At 46.8% G+C, this 22,010-nt stretch overlaps 1 protein-coding gene across 1 annotated transcript in view; it reads left to right on the top strand.

Annotated features, from left to right (window-relative positions):
• The window catches only part of LOC137340253 (broad substrate specificity ATP-binding cassette transporter ABCG2-like), a 192,241-nt gene that overhangs the window by 64,927 nt on the left and 105,304 nt on the right, over nucleotides 1-22,010 (top strand). The window contains exons 3-4 of the mRNA XM_068002671.1: nucleotides 4,716-4,830; nucleotides 18,623-18,775. Of these exons, the coding sequence (XP_067858772.1) occupies nucleotides 4,716-4,830; nucleotides 18,623-18,775 (268 nt within the window). The remainder of the gene's footprint in view (nucleotides 1-4,715; nucleotides 4,831-18,622; nucleotides 18,776-22,010) is intronic.

The raw sequence follows: 22,010 nt of genomic DNA, 5'->3' as shown, positions 1-22,010 counted from the left end.
AAGGTCTCTGTTGGCTGCTTACCTCTCGTTATATACTCCTTTATCATTGAAGTGATTTCATCTCTAACCATTAAGGCTACTCCTCCCCCTCTTCCATTTTCCCTGTCTCTCCTGTAGACCTTATAACCCAGTATATTTAGTTTCCAATCCTGACCATCCTGCAGCCATGTCTCAGTGATAGCTATCATGTCATACCCTCCAATTTGAATTTGAACCTGTAGTTCATTTAATTTATTCCTTATACTCCATGCATTTGTATATAGAACTCTTAGTTGGGCCACACACCCTAGCCTGACCTTCAGCTTTGATGCTGGGTCAATCGCTGTACACCTTCTAGTTTTCACTTCATCTGTAGTGTCTAAAGTACACTTTCTTTCTGCTGCTCTACGCTTTTCCCTTTCACTTGTTCTTGAACAACTGTTGGTACTATTTGTATTGTAAATTTCCCCTGGGTCTTCCCCTCTCTTGCTGCTCTCAACTTTACTCCTTTCTGACTCCCCTCTCAGGTTCCCATCCCCCTGCTACTCTAGTTTAAACCTTCCCCAACAGCACTCGCAAACACCCCCGTGAGGACATTCGTCCCGCTCCTGCTCGGATGTAACCCGTCCCGCTTGTACAGGTCCCATCTTCCCCAGAACCGGTCCCAATGTCACAGGAATCTGAATCCCTCCCTCCTACACCATCCCTGCAGCCACGCATTCATCCGGTCTATTTTCCTGTTCCTATACTCACTAGCACGTGGCACTGGTAGTATTCCTGAGATCACTACCTTCGAAGTCCTGCTTTTTAATTTATCTCCTAACTCCTTAAATTCACCTTGCAGGACCTCATCTCTTTTTTTACCTATGTCGTTGGTACCGATATGGACCACGACTACTGGCTGTTCATCCTCCCCCTCCAGAATGTCCTGCAGCCGCTCCGCAACATCCTTGACCCTAGCACCAGGGAGGCAACATACCATTCTGGAGTCACGTTTGCAGCCACAGAAGCACCTATCTGTTCCCCTTACAATTGAATCCCCTATCACTATAGCCCTGCCACTCTTCTTCCTCCCCTCCTGTGCAGCTGAGCCACCCGTGGTGCCACAAACTTGGCTCTTGCTGCTTTCCCCTGATAAGCCATCTCCCCCAACAGTATCCAAAGCGGTATATCTGTTTGAGAGGGAGATGGCCCCAGGGGTCTCCTGCTCTACCTGCCTAGTCCTTTTACTGTGCCTGGCGGTCACCCATTTCTTTTCTGCCTGCGTAATCTTCACCTGCGGTGTGACCACCTCACTGAACGTGCTATGCACAATAGTTTCAGCATCACAGATGCTCCACAGCGAATCCACCCGCAGCTCCAGCTCCGAAATGCGGTTAGCCAGTAGCTGCAGCTGGACACACTTCCTGCACACATGGTCGCCAGGGACACTGGTAGTGTCCATGACTTCCCACATAGTGCAGGAGGAGCATATCATGGGTGCGAGCTGTGCTGCCATGGCTTGCCTTAGATTTACCCTGCGTTCACCTCTCAGACTCTCCTCCCGCTCTCAGTCTCTCCTTTTATACTGTGCTCACCTCTCGGACTCTCCTGCCTCACCTGTGACGTCGCACAGTAGTTTTCTCTTGTTGCAGGTCTGCTGCTGCTTTTATTCCCCACTCTCAGTCTTCTGCCGTTCAGGTCCGCTGCCCCTCTGCGGAAAAAGTTAGGAAAAGCAAGGCAAAGCAGCACCTCCTTCCCCCACTTCATCGAACTCCCATACTCACCAAACTCGCAGCTGATCTCTCTGTGCTCCGTTGCACTCCGTGCTGTTGCACTAACAGGCCCCTGTATTTCTACAGTTTGTGACTCAGATAAGTCAGGTCCTGCTCCACCTTCAGGAACCAGTTTAATCAGGCTGGCTGCTGGTTGCGACACCAGGAAGTGCAATTGATTGGCAGCACTAAGGTCACGACAGTCCACTTACCTTCCAGGTTTCGCACCCGGAAATCTTCCGCCCCGCTCCCTTCCCGGCTGGAAGTTAAAATTTTCCCCTTAATCTCTCTTCCTATTTTCTCATGTTCTCTTAGTTTTTTCATTTTTATTTCTTACAGTCCTCATCTGCCCTCTTCAATTTTAATTGGTTTCTAACCTCTTTATTTATCCATGGCATCACGGATAACTACTAGTAGAATTTTGTTAATTGGTCCCATGCCGTATTTCACGTTCTTGCTGCAGGGTGCATAGTCAATGCTTCACCCTGCCCATATAAAATCTGTATGTGGCTAATCCATGGGCTTGGCCTGCCTGAAGTTGGATTCTTAAAGTTAGTTTGGTGTTGGATAAGTTGATACTACACTTTTGTTTGTTTCTGGAAAAGAATTGATGTTTAGTTGCATTTTGCATTAGTTTCTGTTGCTGTGAAATATATCAATTTTACGTCTTAATTTTTTTTTACAAGCCTTTCCTCCAGTACTGTTGTCCTTGCTGCACTTGAAGTTGTCAATTCCTTTGAGGGTTTTCACAGCAGTCCATGATTTAGATGATGAGAATGAGTTCATAAAGGCTACCAAATGCAGGTGTTATACTTGTACCCATTACCACCCTACGACCCACATTTATAGACCCCAATGCTTCTACCTGAGCATGTCAGAGGAAGTCTGCCTTCTCTGCCTCTGCTTCACTAGAGAACCAGTCACTGAACTACATCATTTACTCCAGTCTGACCTGCAGACAACAACTACCACAGGGACAGCTCTTTCTATAGCTGTGAAGGATACCAGAACATTCAGCTTTTATGCTATTGGATTCTTCCAAGCCACTACAGAGGACATCTGTCAGGTTAGTTGTGATGGGGCCATGATAAAGGAGCTTGAGCAACCTCCTGCTAAAGGTTGAACAGGGCCAGAGTTTCCAGCAGCGTGAGGCAGGTGGGTACCAGAAATGTGCCTGAAGTGATATGTGCACCGACCTGCCCTATGCTAATAAGAAACCATCCCACTAACCCCACAAATTCTGGTAATGCAAAGTTAGAGGGTTGTAAGGGGAAGATTGAGGGTTGGCCACCCTACTGCTGAGCTCAGCAACTGTAACTTGAGGTTACCAGCGGCCTATGCATGAACGCATGTGTTGGCTATGACTATCATTTCCTCCAATAAATCTATAAATGAAAGCCTCTGCTTCTAGAACTCTCATTCCTGACACAGAGACATCCCTCTAAGCTTGTCTCTCTAGCATATCTAACAAGGCCTATTGTCTTTAGATTTTTCAATTGTAACGGTTGGCAATAGAATCAGACAATCTACCCAATTGTGTCTACAGAGTATACAGGACTGATTTTCCTTTGCTTTGCACCCAAAGAATCCTCATTTCCTGGGCTTCCTGGGTTTCCCTCGAGGTGAGGGAGGCAGAGTGTTTGCTCCAAGAGTAGGGAACAAGCATTCAAATTAGGTGTGAGTGATGTAACAGCACCTCCCACTTCATTTTCCTCTCCCAGTGTCTTTTAGGTGCCCATTTGAAGATCTGAGAGGGGCCTAGGTGCCACTTTTTATAAGGTAAATACCTTCAGTTGTAGGTGTAGAAAGAAGAACAGCCAGAAGACCCAAAGCCAGCATCCAATTCTGCTTCTGCTAACCTTCCAGGCTGGATTTCTACCCTCACTCCACTGCTCCTAGGTGCAAGGCCCTACCAAGGAGGAGACCTGCGCCTGGGAAATCTTGAGCTGCGTTATATGATCTGAACTCACAAACTCAGGTCAGATCAGGTGGAGCACACTTTGGGTGCATTTCACCTAACTAGTGCCCAGAGGAGAGATACTGGGGCCTACTTCTGATGGTGCAGAATAAGGTAGAAGCATATCAAAGGAAGAGCATGCATCATAGTTGAAGTATTACAGAGGACAAAGTTGGTGAAGGTGTTTTGATTGTACACATGACCATTAGTTACACCGGAGGCTCAGGCATCTAGGTGAACATCTCCTCTATGATAGCTTGGTATAAAGCTCTTGCAGAATGCAAAGACATTTCAGTGATGACATCCTCTGGGTCACTATAGATAGACATCCTCCTGCATCGCTTCTATGGTTAGGCCTATTTGGATGGCAAAGTTATGCAGCTGACAACAGTTGTAGGTCCCTTGTGGGTCTGAAGTGGGAAAGATCAGTGGCAATCGATCCCAGAAGAGCACAGACCAAACTGTGCTGCAGAAAGATATTTTAAAAATCATGGCCCGTTTACTACGGCCCGATCCAGGCATCGTGCTCCCCCTGTCAGAGTGGCAGGGTGCGTGGCGCCTAGTTTTGCTGTTTCCTCTGCTGCAACGTTTCAAGCACAAATGCTCACCTACATTATTTAAGTGATTCTGTCCCCAGAATTTGGAACAGAGTCAGGGCGAGGTGAAAGTATCAGCTGGAAGTTTTATCTTTCTGTGTGAGAACGGTTTTCAATTGTTTTGCACCAACCAGAATCTCTAGCCCCAGGTTTCAGCATGCATTTCAGTTATTTTTCTGTGTAGAACACACAGAAACTTGTTCCTAAACCAAAGCCTAAACTTCTTAAAATTTGGAATAGTCTGTCCCAGGAACATTGACAAAGCTTCAGGGATTAAAAAGATGACCTGATTGAACTGGGAGATGGGAGATTTGATAAACTTCATACTAAAGAATAGGAATCTAACTGCAAAATGTGATTGTATAAAAGTTTTCAAATAGAAATGCAATTAGTGTTAATATTACAGATTTTTAAAAACATTTATATCAGATTGTTGGACGTTCTGGCTGCAAGAAAGGACCGTAAAGGGCTGTCTGGGGAAGTCCTGATAGATGGAATTCTGCAACCTCCAAATTTCAAATGCATCTCGGGTTATGTTGTCCAGGTAAGTGCTTTAGTTTTTCTTTAATATTAGTACGGGGTAATTTTTGAGGCTCTGTACCTAGCATGGGGTGTGATTGGCACAATTAGCCCTGTAATGTTAGAGTTCAGTTTCCAACTCAAGCTCCAGTGAGGCTGCAAGCTGGGGAAGGAGCCTTACAAAATTCCCCCTTATATGTCATACCATCAGAGAAGTAATGACCGAGCTGTGCCATTTCCCACAGAAAAATCTCTAGACAGCATTTGTAATTCAGATTGCACCACGAATGGCTTTTAAAGTCACCGTGAGAATCAATTTCTATGTTTTCAGCTCCTTCCAAGCTAGTGCTGGGAACATCTGCAGTGTTAGCCAGTTCCATATGTACAGCTCCCCAGAGTTTCCAGGATCACTTTTGTGTGAAGCATGCTCAAAAGTTTTGCTCTGCAAAGAGGCCTAATCATGGAAGAACATCAGATCCAGAAGGTGCACAGGAATGAAGCACTGACAATGAGGGAGCATGGGTTAATAAATAACATCCAAAACGGATTTTTTAAAGGCAAATCATGTTTGACAAACTTGATTGAGTTCTTTGATTAAATAATGGAGAGGGTTGGTGAAGGTAGTGCAGTTGATGTCGTGTATATGGACTTTGAAAAGGTGTTTGATAAAGTGCTACATAATAGACAAGTTAGCAAAATTGAAGCCATGGGATTAAAGGGGCAGTGGCAGCATGGATACAAAATTAGCTAAGAGACAAAGTAGAGAGTAGTGGTGAACTATTATTTTTGAGACTGGAGGGAGGTATACAGTGGTGTCCCCCAACAATTGGTATTAGGACCACTGCTCTTTTTGATATAGATTAATGACCTGGACTTGGGTATAGGGAGCATAATTACAAAGTTTGCAGATGACACAAAACTTGGCAATATAGTAAACAGCTAGGAGGATAGTAGCAGCCTTCAGGAGGACATAAACAGACTGGTAAAATGGGCAGACACATGGCAGATGAAATTTGATGCATAAAAGTGAGGAGAGGCATTATAAACTAAATTATAGAATTTTAAAGGGGGTGCAGGAACAGAGAGACCTGGGGGTGAATGTACACAAATCTTTGAAGGTGGCAGGACAAGTTGATAAGGCTGTTAAAAAAACATACAAGATCCATGGCTTTATAAATAGAGGCATAGGGCCCGATGTTAGCAGGGCTGCGGGTTCTCGGCGGGGGGGGGCTATCGGGCGCGTGGGTAACGCGCCCGGCAAAATCAGTCAGCTCCCCGCGCGATCGTAGCATAATTGGATCCACTTACCTGGTCTTCCGGGTTCCCCGCTGCTGATCTGCGTGTCGGGTGGGCTGCGCATGCGCAGTAAACTCTGTCAGTTGGAGGAGCTCTATTTAAAGGGGCAGTCCTCCACTGACAGATGCTGCAACAAACAGAAAAAATTACAGCATGGAGCAGCCCAGGGGGAAGGCTGCTCCCAGTCTAATGATGCCTCACTCCAGGTATCAATACATGGGGTGAGGAGGAGGGGGAGGACAGAGATCTTCCCCCCGGTGGGCGGGAGGAAGCGGCCTGCCTCTGCCACCAGGAAGGCCTGGCTCGAGGTGGCAGAAAAGGTCACCAGCACCACCAACATATCGCCCACCTGCATACAGTGCAGGAGGCGCTCCAATGACCCCTACACTCCGTCTGCCACATCACCGCCCCCACACCACATCTCCTTCTGTATTGCCAACACTACTCTGTCACATCACCCCTCACACCCACTCAAACCTCATCCTCATCTTACCTGCACCTACTCACCTCGCCAGTACTCATCCCACCACTACCACTCAACCCAATCCTCATACAATCTCATGGCTCTATCTCATACTCACCCTCTCGTGCATCTCTTGCACGGCCAGCCTCACTCAACCTGCCACTACCTGTGCTGCAGCCACAGGGCATGCATCACATATGTGCAGTAGGCAGCGTAAGGCAAACGTGTCGTGAGCATGAAGGGGATGCACAAGGGTGTTTGAGGGTTTGTCATGGGTGTTACTTATATTTAATTTCTGACCAACTCACATTGCATATTATATTGGCACCACTACTGCCATGTCTTTGCGAATCTTGTCTGGTTTGTGCAATAATGCCCTTTCCTGAGGATCACTATGACGACCCACAACTGATGCCACCCATTGTCACTGCAGTGTATTTGCAGGGCTCTTTTGTGCAGACGGCTGAGAGACGTCGGCGATGTCCCCGGTTGCACCCTGGAAGGATGCGGAGGAGAAGTTGTTGAGGGCAGTGATGACTTTGACAGCGACAGGTAAGAAGATGGTGCTTGGGCCAGCCAGGAGCAGCTTGGCATGAAGGAGGCTGCAGATGTCCACGACGACATGTCGAGTGACTCTGAGCCTCCGTGTGCACTGCTGCTCAGAGAGGTCCAGGAAGCTGAGCCTCGGTCTGTGGACCCTGTGGCGAGGGTAGTGCCCTCTGCGATGCATCTCTCTCTGCGGTAGCCCTCCCTCCTGCTGTACAGGTGGATGTGTCACAGCACTCTGTTGTGGAGCTCCACGTGTCAGAGGTGGACGGCGTGGATGGCGAGGCTGGTGCGGCTGGTGATGCTGTTCGCCCTCCGAGGAGGTCATGACTGCAGCTACGGCTGCCCCCATCCGGAAGATGTACATCTGAGGGGGTCCGCAAGGTAGGTACATGTCTCTGGACCCCGGGGTAAGTGTGCAAGTTGGTGACTTTGATTGTCAGGAGGAGGGTGGTGGAGGCCAAACTTTGTCCCAAGTGACAGAGTGGCCTCCTGCAATGAGTGAGGGTCTCCGCCCCCCCCACCCCCGACCTGTCAAATGGACCTTTGCAGCTGCCACAGGCTGACAGCTGCAACACGTCCATTTGAACTGGGAGTGTTTCCCCCAGTGTGGGAAACAGTCCCAGTTTGCTCTAAAATCCCACCCCTCCGCACATAATCCCTTAATCAGGTCAGTTAATGACCTGAAATAGCAAAATAAATACCTTCAATTGGCATCCCGCTGGCTTTAATTGCCTGCGGGATTCCCACCAGCGGGGGCTGCGCGCGCACGCCGGCACGTCAGTGGGGAACCTGGAAGTGCGCGGGTTCGAGGCGGGCTCCGGTCCCGCTCCGGGATTTCCCGATTTTTGGGGCCCCCCTGCCAGGAACGCACCCGCTGGCGGGTGCTAAAATGCTGCCCATAGAGTACAAAAGCAAGGAAGTTATGCTAAACCTTTATAAATCATTAGTTAGATCTCGGTTGGAGTATTGTGTCCAATTCTGGGAACCACACTTTTGGAAGGATAACATGGCCTTAAAGAGGGTGCAGAGGAGATTTACTAGAATGATATCAGGGATGTGGGACTTCTGTTATGTGGAGCGAATAGAGAAGCTGATTTGTTGTCCTTGGAGCAGAGAAGGTTCAGGGGAAATTTAATAGATGTATTCAAAATTATGAAGGGTTTAGGAGAAACTGTTTTCACTGGCAGTAGGGTTGGTAACCAGTGGACACAGACTTAAGATAATTGGCAAAAGAACCAGAGGGGAGATTAGGAGAAATTTTTTTACGCAGCGAGTTGTTATGATCTGGAATGCACTGCCTGAAAGGGTGGTGGAAGCATATTCAATAATATCTTTCAAAAGGGAATGGGATATATACTTGAAAAGGAAAAATTTGCAGGGTTTTGGAGGAAGAGCAGGGGAGTGGGACTAATTGATAGCTCTTTCAAAGAGTTGGTACTGGCCGAATGGCCTCTTTCTGTGCTGTAGGATTCTTAGAATCGTAGAAAGTTACGGCACAGAAGGAGGCCATTCAGCCCATCGTGTCTGTGCTGGCCGAAAAAGAACTATCCAGTTTAATCCCACTTTCCAGCACTTGGTCCATAGCCCTGTAGGTTACGGCACTTCAGGTGCGTACCCAAGTACTTTTTAAATGAGTTGAGGGTTTCTGCCTCTACTAACCTTTCAGGCAATAAGTTCCTGACCCCCAGCACCCTTTGGTTGAAAAAAATCCTCCTCAGCTCCCCTCTAATCCTTCTACCAATTACTTTAAATCTATGCCCCCTGGTCACTGACATCTCTGTTAAGGGAAATAGGTCCTCCCTATCCACTCTATCTAGTCCTGTCATAATTTTATATACCTCAATTAAATTTCCCCTCAGCCTCCTTTGTTCCAAAGAAAACAACCCCAGCCTGTCTAAACTTTTCTCATAGCTAAAATTCTCCAGCCCTGGCAACATCCCTGTAAATCTCCTCTGTACCTCTCTAGTGCAATCACATCTTTCTTGTAATGTGGTGACCAGAACTGTATGCAGTACTCAAACTGTGGCCAAACCAATCTTTTATACAGTTCTAGCATAACCTCCCTGCTCTTATATTCTATGCCTCAGCTAAAAAAGGAAAGTATCCTGTATGCCTTTTTAACCACCTTATCTACCTATCCTGCTATCTTCAGGGATCTGTGGACATGCACTCCAAGGTCCCTTTGTTCCTCTACACCTTTCGGTATCCTCCCATTTATTGTGTACTCCCTTGCCTTGTTTGCCCTCCCCAAATGTATTACCTCACACTTCTCCGGATTGAACTCCATTTGCTTCTTTTCTGCCTATCTGACCAGTCCATTGATATCTTCCTGCAGTCTACAGCTTTCCTCCTCACTATCAACCAAACGACCAATTTTTGTATCATCTGCAAACTTCTTGATCAAGCCCCCACATTCAAATCGAAATCATTAATATATACCACAAAAAGCAAGGGACCTGAGCCTTGCGGAACTCCACTGGAAACAGCCTTCCAGTTGCAAAAACACCCGTCAACCATTACCCTTTGCTTCCTGCCACTGAGCCAATTTTGGATCCAATTAGCCACTTTCCCTTGGATCCCATGGGCTTTTACTTTTTTGACCAGTCTGCCCTGTGGGACCTTGTCAAAAGCCTTGCTAAAATGCAAGTAAACTACATCTTGTGCCTAGAAATTTGGGCGTGCGGGGGAGTGCACAGAACAACCCCTGTACCTGAATGTTGAGTCAGAGGCTTCATTGTAATGGGGCCAGCATGACGGAACAGCCCGCTGGCAAAGAATAGAGAAGAGCAGAGAAAAATTGGGCCACCGTTAGAGTGGCAGCGACCCTCAGGGTCGGGTTGGGGATTGGAGGGCTGGACAACGAGAGGTTGGGGCCGGGGTCGGGGTAAGATCGGGGGAGGGCCGGGGGAGAGAGATCGGAGGGCTGAGGATTGTGGGGCTGTCATATGGAAAGGTCCTAACGCCTGCTGCAGGCGTGGATAAAGGACACCTCTTGTTTGTCCTTATCCAATATGACTGGTGGCGCTCTTCCGACCCACCATTTTGAGGCCTTAGGTATCCACGCAGTGCCCGCAATGCAATTTCTAGGGCTTGGATTCTATGATTCTAAGCAGCATCTGAATAACTAATGCAGCCTGGAAGATTGATGCACCAGGCACGAATAAAAGATACATTTCACTGATGCCTGAGCTGCTCCTATTAGGAACTATCAGGAGTTAAATTGGATAACCCCTGAAACTGGGCGTGAGAGTCAGGATGCACAATTATTAATTCCTGCCTGGCGCAAAAATAAAACAGGAAAGGTGGCTCAACCGTGGCTTACAAAAGAAATTAAGGATAGTATTAGATCCAAAGAGGAGACATATAAAATTGCCAGAAAAAGCGGCAAGCCTGAGGATTCGGAGCAGTTCAGAATTCAGCAAAGGAGGACAAAGAGATTGATTAAGGGGGGAAAAATAGAGTATGAGAGTAAACTAGCAGGGAACATAAAAACTGACTGTAAAAGCTTCTATAAATATGTCAAGAGAAAAAGATTAGTGAAGACAAATGTAAGTCCCTTACAGTCAGAAATGGGGGAAATTATAATGGGGAACAAAGAAATGGCAGAAAAATTAAACACATACTTTGGTTCTGTCTTCACAAAGGAGGACACAAATAACCTCCCAGAAATATTAGGGAACCAAGGGTCTAGTGAGAGGGAGGAACTGAAGAAAACCAGTATTAGTAAGAAAATAGTGCTAGGGAAATTAATGGGGCTAAAGGCTGACAAATCCCCAGGGCCTGATAATCTACATCCCAGAGTACTAAAGGAAATGGCCCTGGAAATAGTGGATGCATTGGTGATCATCTTCCAAAATTCTATAGACTCTGGAACAGTTCCAACAGATTGGAAGGTGGCAAATGTAACCCCGCTATTTAAAAAAGGAGGGAGAGAAAAAACAGGGACTTACAGGCCAGTTAGCCTAACATCAGTAGTGGGGAAAATGCTAGAGTCTATTATAAAAGATGTGACAACAGAACACTTGGAGGGCATTAATGGGATCGGACAAAGTCAGCATGGGTTTATGAAAGGGAAATCATGCTCATCAAATCTACTGGAGTTTTTTGAGGATGTAACTAGTAGAATAGATAGGGGAGAACCAATGGATGTGGTGTATTTGGATTTTCAGAAGGCTTTTGAAAAGGTCCCACACAAGAGGTTAGTTTGCAAAATTAAAGCGCATGGGATTGGGGGGAATATACTGGCATGGATTGAGAATTGGTTGACAGACAGGGAACAGAGAGTAGGAATAAACGGGTCTTTTTCCGGGTGGCAGGCAGTGACTAGTGGGGTACCGCAGGGATCAGCGCTTGTGCCCCAGCTATTCACAATATATATCAATGATTTGGATGAGGGAACTAGATGTAACATTTCCAAGTTTGCAGACGACACAAAGCTGGGGTGGAATGTGAGCTGTGAGGAGGATGCAAAGGGGCTCCAATGTGATTTAGACAAGTTGGGTGAGTGGGCAAGAACATGGCAGATGCAGTATAATGTGGATAAATGTGAGGTTATCCACTTTGGTTGTAAAAACAGAAAGGCAGATTATTATCTGAATGGTGATAGACTGGGAAAAGGGGAGGTGCAACGAGACCTGGATGTCCCTGTACACCAGTCGCTGAAAGTGAGCATTCAGGTGCAGCAAGCAGTTAGGAAGGGGAATGGTATGTTGGCCTTCATTGCAAGAAGATTTGAGTACAGGAGCAGGGATGTCTCACTGCAGTTATACAGGGCTTTGGTGAGACCACATCTGGAGTATTGTGTGCAGTTTTGGTCTCCTTATCTGAGGAAGGATGTTCTTGCCATGGAGGGAGTGCAACAAAGGTTTACCAAGACTGGTTCCTGGGATGGCAGGACTGACGTATGAGGAGAAATTGGATTGACTAGGCCTCTATTCACTAGAGTTTAGAAGAATGAGAGGTGATCTCATCGAAACATATAAAATTCTAACAGGACTAGTCAGACTTGATGCAGGGAGGATGTTCCCGATGGCTAGGGAATCCAGAACCAGGGGGGTCACAGTCTCAGGATACGGGGTATGCCACTTAGAACCGAGATGAGGAGAAATTTCTTCACTCAGAGGGTGGTGAACCTATGGAATTCTCTACCACAGAAGGCAGTGGAGGCCAAGTCATTAGATGTATTCAAGAAGGAGATAGATATATTTCTTAATGCTAAAGGGATCAAGGGATATGTGGAAAAAGCAGGAACAGGGTACTGAGTTAGACGATCAGCCATGATCATTTTGAATGGCGGAGCAGGCCCGAAGGGCTGACTGGCCTACTCTTGTTCCTATTTCATATGTTTCTAAGTGGCACATCCTACTGCTCCATGCACGACACCCTCCCTCACCCACCCACCAACAAACGCTGCCCATCTGTACGCAACGCTGCACTTCGGATGCTGCATCTCACCCTCACATAGTATCACACTTGCAAGCCACCCACCTACAACTCACAGTTCACACACACTGGCATTCAACCATGACAGCCATATCACCCAAACACCTTTCTGGACACTCACTGACACACTTTCCTCTGTCTTGCAGGAGAAGGTGGTGCATAACAGCCCGCAGCAAAGACCTGGCGGAGGACAGGCATGCCTACATGTCCTCATCCCCATGGAGGAGACAGAGCTGGCAATCATTGGGCGAGCCGTCGCTGCTGCCGTGGCCACTGGCGGTGCTGGAGGTATTGACGATGAGGGCCTCTGTATACCTAATCGTCCTTCTCATTTCCCACATCTCCCTCATCCCACAATCTTTTCTTACTCACGTGCTGCAGATGGTGTGATCATGAACATCGTACTTTCTCCTCTCCCTGCTGCACAACTCAACCTGTCTCCTTTTGTCATTGCAGATACCCAAGAACTGGAGCCGGCACCGAGGTGGAGGAGGAGGAAGACAGTGATAACAAAGCCACACCATCGCTTGATCTGACACTCGCTTCCACCAGCTCAGAGACATTTAGAGGCTAGGTTAGAGGAGGGATCTACACGTGGTGAGACACCGGCCACAAGTGCACAGGAGTCGGGGTGGGGGGAATGGATTCCACAGGTGCCAGCTCAGCGGAGGATGAGGTTGCACACTAGTTCTGCTGCAGGGGAGTCAGATAATGACTTCTATGGGCCAAGCTACAGAAAAAAGCTGGTGGGTGTACACAGCCAAATGCTTGGTGCACTGGAAAGCTTGCCAGAAAGCCTGCACGCAATGTCACGAGGCATAGAGGAGTCCACCTCGCACTTGGCACAGGGCTTTGTGCAGAGCTTGGAACCCATCCTTTCCCACATGGAATGGGTGGTCACCTCCATCAGCACACCTGTGGAACCCACCATGATGCAGTGCCTGATGACCAATGTCACAGCTTCCATTGCAGCTCAGACATTTGCCATCCAAGGTCTGACTGGTGCATTTGGAGCTCAGACTGCTGCCTTGGAAGCTTAGACTGCTGCGTTACGGGCTCAGACTGCTGCTATCATGGCTCTGGGTTCCACTGTGGAACAGGGTTTCAGGGCGTTCACAGCACTTCGGGGATCTGTTGTTCAATGGATCACCAGGATCACTGAGGTGCCGCCCCTGGAGAGTGGTAGTGGCGCCATGGACGATGAACCTGCTGTACTCTCAGGATGACAGCATTCCTGCTCCCACCCCTGCTACTCCGCCAGTGCCCTTCCTGTTGCCCATCAGCCAGCCAGGCCAGATTGCTGCAGCCCATGCCGAGATGGTGCAGTCTGAAGTCGGGCCCTCCCGGCCCAGAGCTGCTTGAGGTCGTCCTCCACCGCCATCTGCACGCTCCTCAATTGAAGGTCAGCAGCCTTCTGCCTCCCATGCTCCAGCCACTGGAGATGCACCTCGTAGGAGCACTAGGAAAGAAAAAGGCTCACGAATGACAGGCACTAAGGGAATGCACAAGGGTGAATAGTGTAATGTTGTATACATGATTTAATGTCTTAATGTGGAGGATAGTAACAGACTTCAGGAGGACAGACTGGTAAAATGCAGAGAAGTGTGAAGTCATACATTTTGGTAGGAAGAATGAGGAGAGGCAATATAAACTAAATGGTACAATTTTAAAGGAACTGTAGGAACAGAAAGACCTGGGGTGTATGTACACAAATCTTTGAAGGTGGCAGGACAAGTTGAGAAGGCTGTTAAAAAAGGGATCCTGGACTTTATTAATAGAGGCATAAAGTACAAAAACAAGGAAGTTTTGCTAAACCTTTATAAAACACTGGTTTGGCTGCAGCTGGAGTATTGTGTTCAATTCTGGGCACCATGCTTTAGGAAAGATGTCAAGGCCTTAGATAGGGTGTAGAACATTCACTAGAATGGTACCAAGGATGAGGGACTTCAGTTATGTGGAGAGACTGGAGAAGTTGGGGTTGTTCTCCTTAGAGCAGAGAAGGTTAGGAGGAGATTAGATAGAGGTGTACAAAATCATGAACAGTTTTGATAGAGCAAATAAGGAGAAACTGTTTCCAGTGGCAGAGGAGTCGGTAACCAGAGGACACAGATTTAAGGTGATCGGCAAAAGAGCCAAAGGCGACATGAGGAAACATTTTTTTATGCAGTGAGTTGTAATGATCTGGAAAACACTGCCTGATAAGGTTGGTGGAAGCAGATTCATTGGAGCTTTCAAAAGGGAATTGGATAAATACTTGAAGGGAAAAAACTTACAGGGCTATGGGGAAAGAGCAGGGGAATGGGACTAATTGGATAGTTCTTTTGAAGAGCTGGCACGGGCATGATGGGCTGAATGGTCTCCTCCTGTGCTGTACCTACTATGATACTATGATAAGCTTTTCACTTTGAAATCCATCTATGATATTCATTATTTTTTTTGTTGGAAACAAAGTTTCACTGGAATGGAAAAAGATGAACTTTCTGCTTTTAATAATGAATGGAATGTTCAGAAGTGTTGTATGTTTAAAATATGTGGAGCGTACTGGTTATTACAGATGTTGTTTAGCTATAATATGATCAGACATTACTGAAAGTCTCATGAGTTTGTCCCGCAATTCTCTCCCAGCAGTTGTCTTGACCCTGTCGTGTCCTCCTTATGTACAAGTTTCTCTGTCTCAGGGGTTCAACTTCTGACTCATTCTACTCATCAGAAATCTCAATTTCCTGGCCTTTGTGAAGAGGGAAATTGTGGATGGCACAGCAAGCCACGACAATTCACAAGACAACACTGGGAGCATACTTGAGGGAGTGCCTGGACCTATCTAGGCACCTAAATCTTCCTTTCAGCATACCAAAGGCCTGTTCAATTTTAATTTGAGTGTAGATGTGGGCTCATTATAGTATTCCTCTGATTCATTTGTGGTCCTTCTCAATGAAACAGTGAAATTCAACATAATCCAACAGCCTTTTACAGCTGCTGCTCTAACTCAACCCATTTCATATTGGCATATCTTACATGGATGGAAACTTACAAGTTTCTGTAACTTTCGGTTGATGAAGGGGTTATCTGTTCCTCTTGGATTCTCTGCTTTGGGCTAAATCCACCATACGCGCTAGTATCTGAACTAGCTGTCTTAAATCTTGCCTTCCTTGATCTCAGGAAAACCTGTACATTTAAGTGACACACTTGTCTCTATCTGTAATTAGCTAGTATAGTTGTACAATCTGACTTCTATAACCTCTTCCCATTTATCCTGGATACATTGTGGCCCTTGTAAAGGCAACCTTCTACATACGCTAGGTAAAGACTACTACAGAAGAAGAAAGGAGAGGCTGGAAGAGAAGAAAAAGAATTTGTCAAGAGATGTGCCAAACACCCTCTTATATTCCTTAATTTCAAAGAAAACCCCCTGTCCATTCAATTGACCAACCTAAGTGACACATATGTCAGAAGTGTTCACTTCTTTTGGTGTCAATTATTTCAAATAGCCATGTAAGTGCCCTTAAAGACCTCCAAGTTAATGAGGCATGGGTACTTAGAATCATAGAAAGTTATGGCACAGAAGGAGGTCATTCAGCCCATCATGTCCGTGCCAGCCAAAAAAGAGCTACCCAGCTTAATCCCACTTTCCAGCACTTGGTCCGTAGCCCTGTAGGTTATGGCACTTCAAGTGCACATCGAAGTAGTTTTTAAATGATTTGAGGGTTTCTGCCTAGGCATACCAGATTGTACTTTTACTTCCTACTCCTTAATCTTTCTCTAACAAAGGGTTTTACACAGGTCTAGATAAGGCATGACATTTATATCCCACGAAGGAGCTATCTCCGGGCATGTGTCCTCAAAGTGGGCCTTCCATCACTAGTACAGAATGTTTTACTTATATGTACAAGCGATCATGGTTTTAATTACTTCTAGTCTCTGTGGCTTTCCCAGCATTCAGTTAAAATACTGACACTATTTTGTGGACACCTTTAAGCTGAAACTCCATTTTGAGGACACATTTCAGGCAATCACAGGGTATTTCCCCTACACTAAGCAGAAACTGCAAGAAGCTAAAGAAAAATATGCCATCAGCTGAGCTGACTGAAAGGTACTGATGCATCCTGAGACATTAGGTACATTCCACATGATCAGACTGCAAAATCTACATTAACAGAACCACGGTTCTGAGCAAAAATATCAGGGTAGATTTTCCTGACCATTGTCCCTTAGGAATGCCCATTTCCTCAGATGCAACATCAGGAAAAAGATGTCTGCATGTCTTTTATGCTGCTCAAGGATTTCCCCAACTTCCCCGAGAGGCAGAATATGGAGCTGGTCTTAAACCTGCAATAAGTGCAGATCCATTGTAATGCGGTGAATTGGGGCATTCTTTCTGCCTGCTTCACTTTCCACAGAAATACTTGCAGAGGTGTCCAGTGAAACATGGCGCTATAGCCTACACCCAGATGCAGTGGGGATCCTGATGGCAGGCCAAAAAAATGAAGGCAAGGCAACAGGAATTCTTCCCCCAGATGTTTTCATATAATCAGAGCCTTCTAGGGGCAGCTAGAATGCCTGATCTGGGTGACCCATAACACGGTCGCAGAGACTTACAGCTATGATTAAATTTATTGCCACATCTGCCAGTGTTTGGCTCTACCAATGAGGTGGGCCTGCACTCGATGTACCTCTAAGCTTTTTAATGACCCAGGAAACAAAATACCAGCACCCCTGGCCTGGGCAGGGGCAGTGCACAGTGGGTGCTCCTGTCTAGCACCAGGACAGAGGAGAACCAGGAAAATAAGCCCTATCGAGTTGAAGCCCAGAATTTCATGAGAGATTGAGGCCTTCAAGTAAAAACTGTAATAAATGCATTAAAAGATACAAAAGATAATTTAAAGGATAAATTTCATTTTGTTATTGTGAACTATATAATTTTTTTTATTTAAAAAATTTGCTTTAAACCTTATTTTAGACATTAGAAATTTTAATTACTGAGAGGAAATAACCAGTGGAGTTTTTTTCCAAAGTAATTTATCTGATTTGTGGGGAAAGCTAGTTATGATTATGAATTTAGAGGGCGTCCTCAATCTCCCACCATAGCTTTGGCAGAAACTCTGGAGAAACAGCATTCACGCCAGTTCTCCAGGGTTTCTGCCGAAGTTATGTTGGGAGATTAGATGAACCCCAAAAATTGCAGGCATAGCAGTTACAGGGAAGGTGTGACACCTCTAACATTGTGCAACCACAGCACCACCAACCAGTATAAAGAGGAGGACACTTTTATAATAAGATTTCCTATGAGAGCTATTTCACATAGGAGTTTTCAATGGGACATACGCTCTTTGTACTGAATGTAATATCTGTTAAAGATTGTGTAATGCGTGAAGGATGTCAATGTATTCTGCCATGGTGCTTCTCCTTTGTGCTGTTGGATTGTGTGTGATGCCTAACTTCTAAGTTATTTCATAGTGTATGGAGTGAATATGCTGGCTGGCTGCAGGATTTCATTGACAGCATGTTGGCATTCTAGTGGCCTTAAATTTCCTTGAGATGTGCAGTATGTCAGTCACCACGTCGAGTACTATAGTGGCTGGCTAATGCTACGTGCTTTCTGCCACCTCCTCCTATGCCTTTGGCACTAGGTGATTCTGCACAGGGGATGGTGACCATCTGCCCCATAAAGTGTGCACCTTCTCTCCTTGGTTTCTTGCAGTAGGGCTTGCAGTGACTGGTCAATAACTGTTCCTTCTTTCCCTTGCTCTGAAATGCCCAATGCTACAGTAATTTCACTTAGTAAACATCTATGCTTATCTACCCGCTGCTAGACCAGCTGTTCAAATGCTTCCTAATGCAGTTCACAGCTGATTAAGATTAATACTACTTCCTTTTCATTGACTGGCTTGCTGTGTGGTAAATATAGCCCTCATTTTAACCCAGACAGTAAAATCAGAGAAAATCAGCACAAGTAAATTCTCCCAAAGACTTTTAGTAGCCCACAGTTAACCCCTGAGTGGCACCAACAGCATATTCTAGACATAAGAATTATTGCTTCAGTTGGATTTTAAACTGTTTCTCCTCACAGGACGATATTATCATGGGATCATTGACTGTTAGAGAGAATTTGCTGTTCTCCGCAGCATTGAGATTGCCTGGTTCAATCAGGTTCAAGGAGAAAGAAGACAGGGTGGACCAAATCATCTCTCAGCTAGGACTAAACAAAGTTTCTGACAGCAAGGTATGGCTGAGAACAGCTGGATAAATGACCAAGTGTAAGAAATGTTGGGAAATCACTGAGAAATTTACTGTGAGAACAAATTATTCCAGTTGTGTAAAACATTTAGATTTCACTCATCCACATTTTACTGTCTTAAATTTTGTAAAACTTTTAATCAAATTATGTGTAGCATTATTTATGTTTTCATTAACAATGGCTCCAATTTGTGTCTTTCTAATATTTTATTAACTGAGGGATAAATCATTTATTAACTCTAACCAGTATTCAGTGAGGGAGGGGTTCATCTGGGGAGTGCAGCCAGAGCCAAGTCCACGGCACGATGGGTGGCTCAGCTGTACGGGGGGTGGGAGGAGGAGAAAGGTCAGGGGAGCAATAGTGATAGGGGATTCAATAGTTAGGGGAACAGACAGGCGTTTCTGTGGCTGCAGACGTGAGTCCAGGATGGTATGATGCCTTCCTGGTGCTAGGGTCAAGAATGTCACTGAGTGGCTGCAAAACATTCTGAAGGGGGAGGGTGAACATCCAGAGGTCGTGGTCCATATCAGTACCAACAACATAGGCAGAAAGAGGGATGAAGTCCTGCAGGCAGATTTTAGGGAGCTAGGAAAGAGATTAATAAAGCAGGACCTCAAAGGTAGTAATCTCCGGATTACTCCCAGTGCCACGCGCTAGTGAGTATAGAAATAGAAGGATAGAGCAGATGAATGCATGGCTGGAGAGATGGTGCTGGAGGGAGGGCTTTAGATTCCTGGGGCCTTGGGACCAGTTCTGAGGGAAGTGGGACCTGTACAGGCCGGACGGGTTGCACCTCAACAGAGCTGGGATCAAAGTCTTCGCGGGGAGGTTCACAAGTGCTATGGGAAAGGGTTTAAACTAATTTGGCAGGGGGATGGGCACCAGGATGTAGCATTGAAAAGGAGAAACAAAGTGCACAAAGGATTAGGAGAGCCAGATAGCACTAGAGTAAGAAATAGTACAGTATTAGGTGGGATCAGACTAAGAGAGAATACAAGGTCTAAGATAGGTTCATAGTGCATGTGTGTAAACTCATGAAGTGTAGTAAATAAGGTTGGTGAGCTGCAGGCCCAAATAGCCACATGGGAATATGATGTCATGGCGTTAATGGAGACCTGGCTCAAGAAAGGGCAGGATTGGGTACTAAATATCCCTGGATACAAGGTGTTCAGGAAAGATAGGGAAGGGAAGAAAGTGGGGCGGAGGGGGTGGCAGTATTGATAAAGGAGAATATTGCAGTGCTGGAGAGACAGGATGTCCTGGAGGGGTCAGGGCAGAATCTATTTGGTTAGAGTTAAGAAACAGTAGATATGCCATTACACTACTGGGTGTATTCTGTGGGCCACCAACTAGTGGGAAGGATATAGAGGAGCAACTTTGCAGGGAAATTACAGAGAGGTGCAAGTGCCATAGGGGGAAAAAAAAATTCAACAGGGTCCATTTTCGGGCACAGGTAGCGTAATCCACAATTACTCTGATGGCTCCTAGACAGGCAGCACGTGAATTTCGAGTTGCCTGCTACTTACCATGATATCTCCGTGCAGCCAGCACTAACTGCGCTGCTGAGAGGCTGCATGAAGAATGAGGGAGTCGGAAATGGGGCGTGCTCAGTGCACGTCATCGGCAGCTTGCACCTCTTAAAGGTGCAGGTACACATTTTAAATGGGACATGCACAGTCCACTAGGAGGAGGGAAAGATGGCCACAAGGATGACAGGATTGGCGCAAGAGAGGGCCCCACGCTTCTCGAATGATGTACTGGAGGCCCTGGTGGAAGGGGTGGACGAAAGGAGGGCCAGCCTGTATCGGCAGGGTGGCAGGAGTCCCTCCAGACTGCAGCTCCGCAGGCATTGACAGGCTGTAGCGCAGTAAGTGAACACCAGGAGCATGGCACCACGCAGGTGGGTGCAGTGCCGAAAGAAGTTCAATGATTTGACACGAGTAGTCAAGGTGAGTGAATGCAATTGTCAAGTGGCACACCCTACCAACTGCACCACTGCTCCACACACGACACCTCGTCACCCCACCAACAAACACTGCCCATCGATACGCAATGCTGCACTTGGCATGCTGCATCTCACCCTCACACAGTACCACACTTGCAGGCCACACAACCACCACTCACAGTTCACAAACACTGGCAGCTATTCGACCATGACAGGCACATCACCCACACACCTTGCAGGATACTCACCGACACACTGTCCTCTGTCTTGCAGGAGAAGGTGGCGCACAACAGCTGGCAGCAGGAGAGAACTGAGGGTGGACGGGGACGCATACACGTCATCACCCCCTTAGAGGAGACAGTGCTTCAGATCATTGCACAGGCCATCACTGCAGCCAACACAACGTGCCGCGCTGGAGGTCCCAATGAAGGGGGTTTCTTAATATCTAATGTTCCTTCTCCTGTCCCACATTTCCCTGCTCCCATAATCTTTTCTGACTCACTTGCTGCAGATGCTGTTGGCATGCACGTCTTACTTGCTCCTCTCCCTGCTCCACGACTCAATCTGTTTCCCTTTGTCATTGCAGATACCCAAAAACATGTGGCAACACCGTCCGAGGAAGAGGAGGAGAAGGAGGAGGACACTGAAGCCACACCATCACTCGATCTGACACTCGCTTCCACCAGCTCAGAGACGTTTAGAGGAAGGATCTGCATGTGGTGAGACACAGGAACAAATGCTCAGGAGCCGGGGTGGGGGGGGTGAATGGATACTGCAGGTGCCGGCTCACTGGAGGGCGCGGTCGCTTACTAGTTCTGCTGCAGAGGTATCAGATGAGGACTTTATGGGCCAGGCTACAGAAGACGGCTGATGGGCGTACACCACCAAATGCTTGGGGCACTAGAAAGCCTGCGCATAATGAGAAAGGGCATGGAGGAGTCCAGCTCCAACTTGGCACAGGGCTTTGCGCAGAGCTTGGAGCCCATCCTTTTCCTCATGGAACGGGTGGTCACCTCCATCAGCACACCTGTAGAACCTACCATGATGCAGTGTCTGATGGCTGATGTTGCTGCGTCCATTGCAACACAAACCGACATCATCAAAGGTCTGCAAGCTACGGTTGCTGCTCAGACTGCTTCAGTGCAAGCTCAGACTGCTGCTATCATGGCTCTGGGGACCACTGTAGAACAGGACTTCTAGGGTGTCACAGCAATCCGTTGTCCAGCTGATCACCAGGATTGCTGAGGCGCTACCCCGGGAGAGTGGCAGTGGCGC

Source organism: Heptranchias perlo, chromosome 21, assembly GCF_035084215.1.
Source record: "Heptranchias perlo isolate sHepPer1 chromosome 21, sHepPer1.hap1, whole genome shotgun sequence".
In the NCBI taxonomy this organism is placed as follows: Eukaryota; Metazoa; Chordata; class Chondrichthyes; order Hexanchiformes; family Hexanchidae; genus Heptranchias; species Heptranchias perlo.
This window is presented reverse-complemented; position numbering and strand designations above follow the sequence as displayed.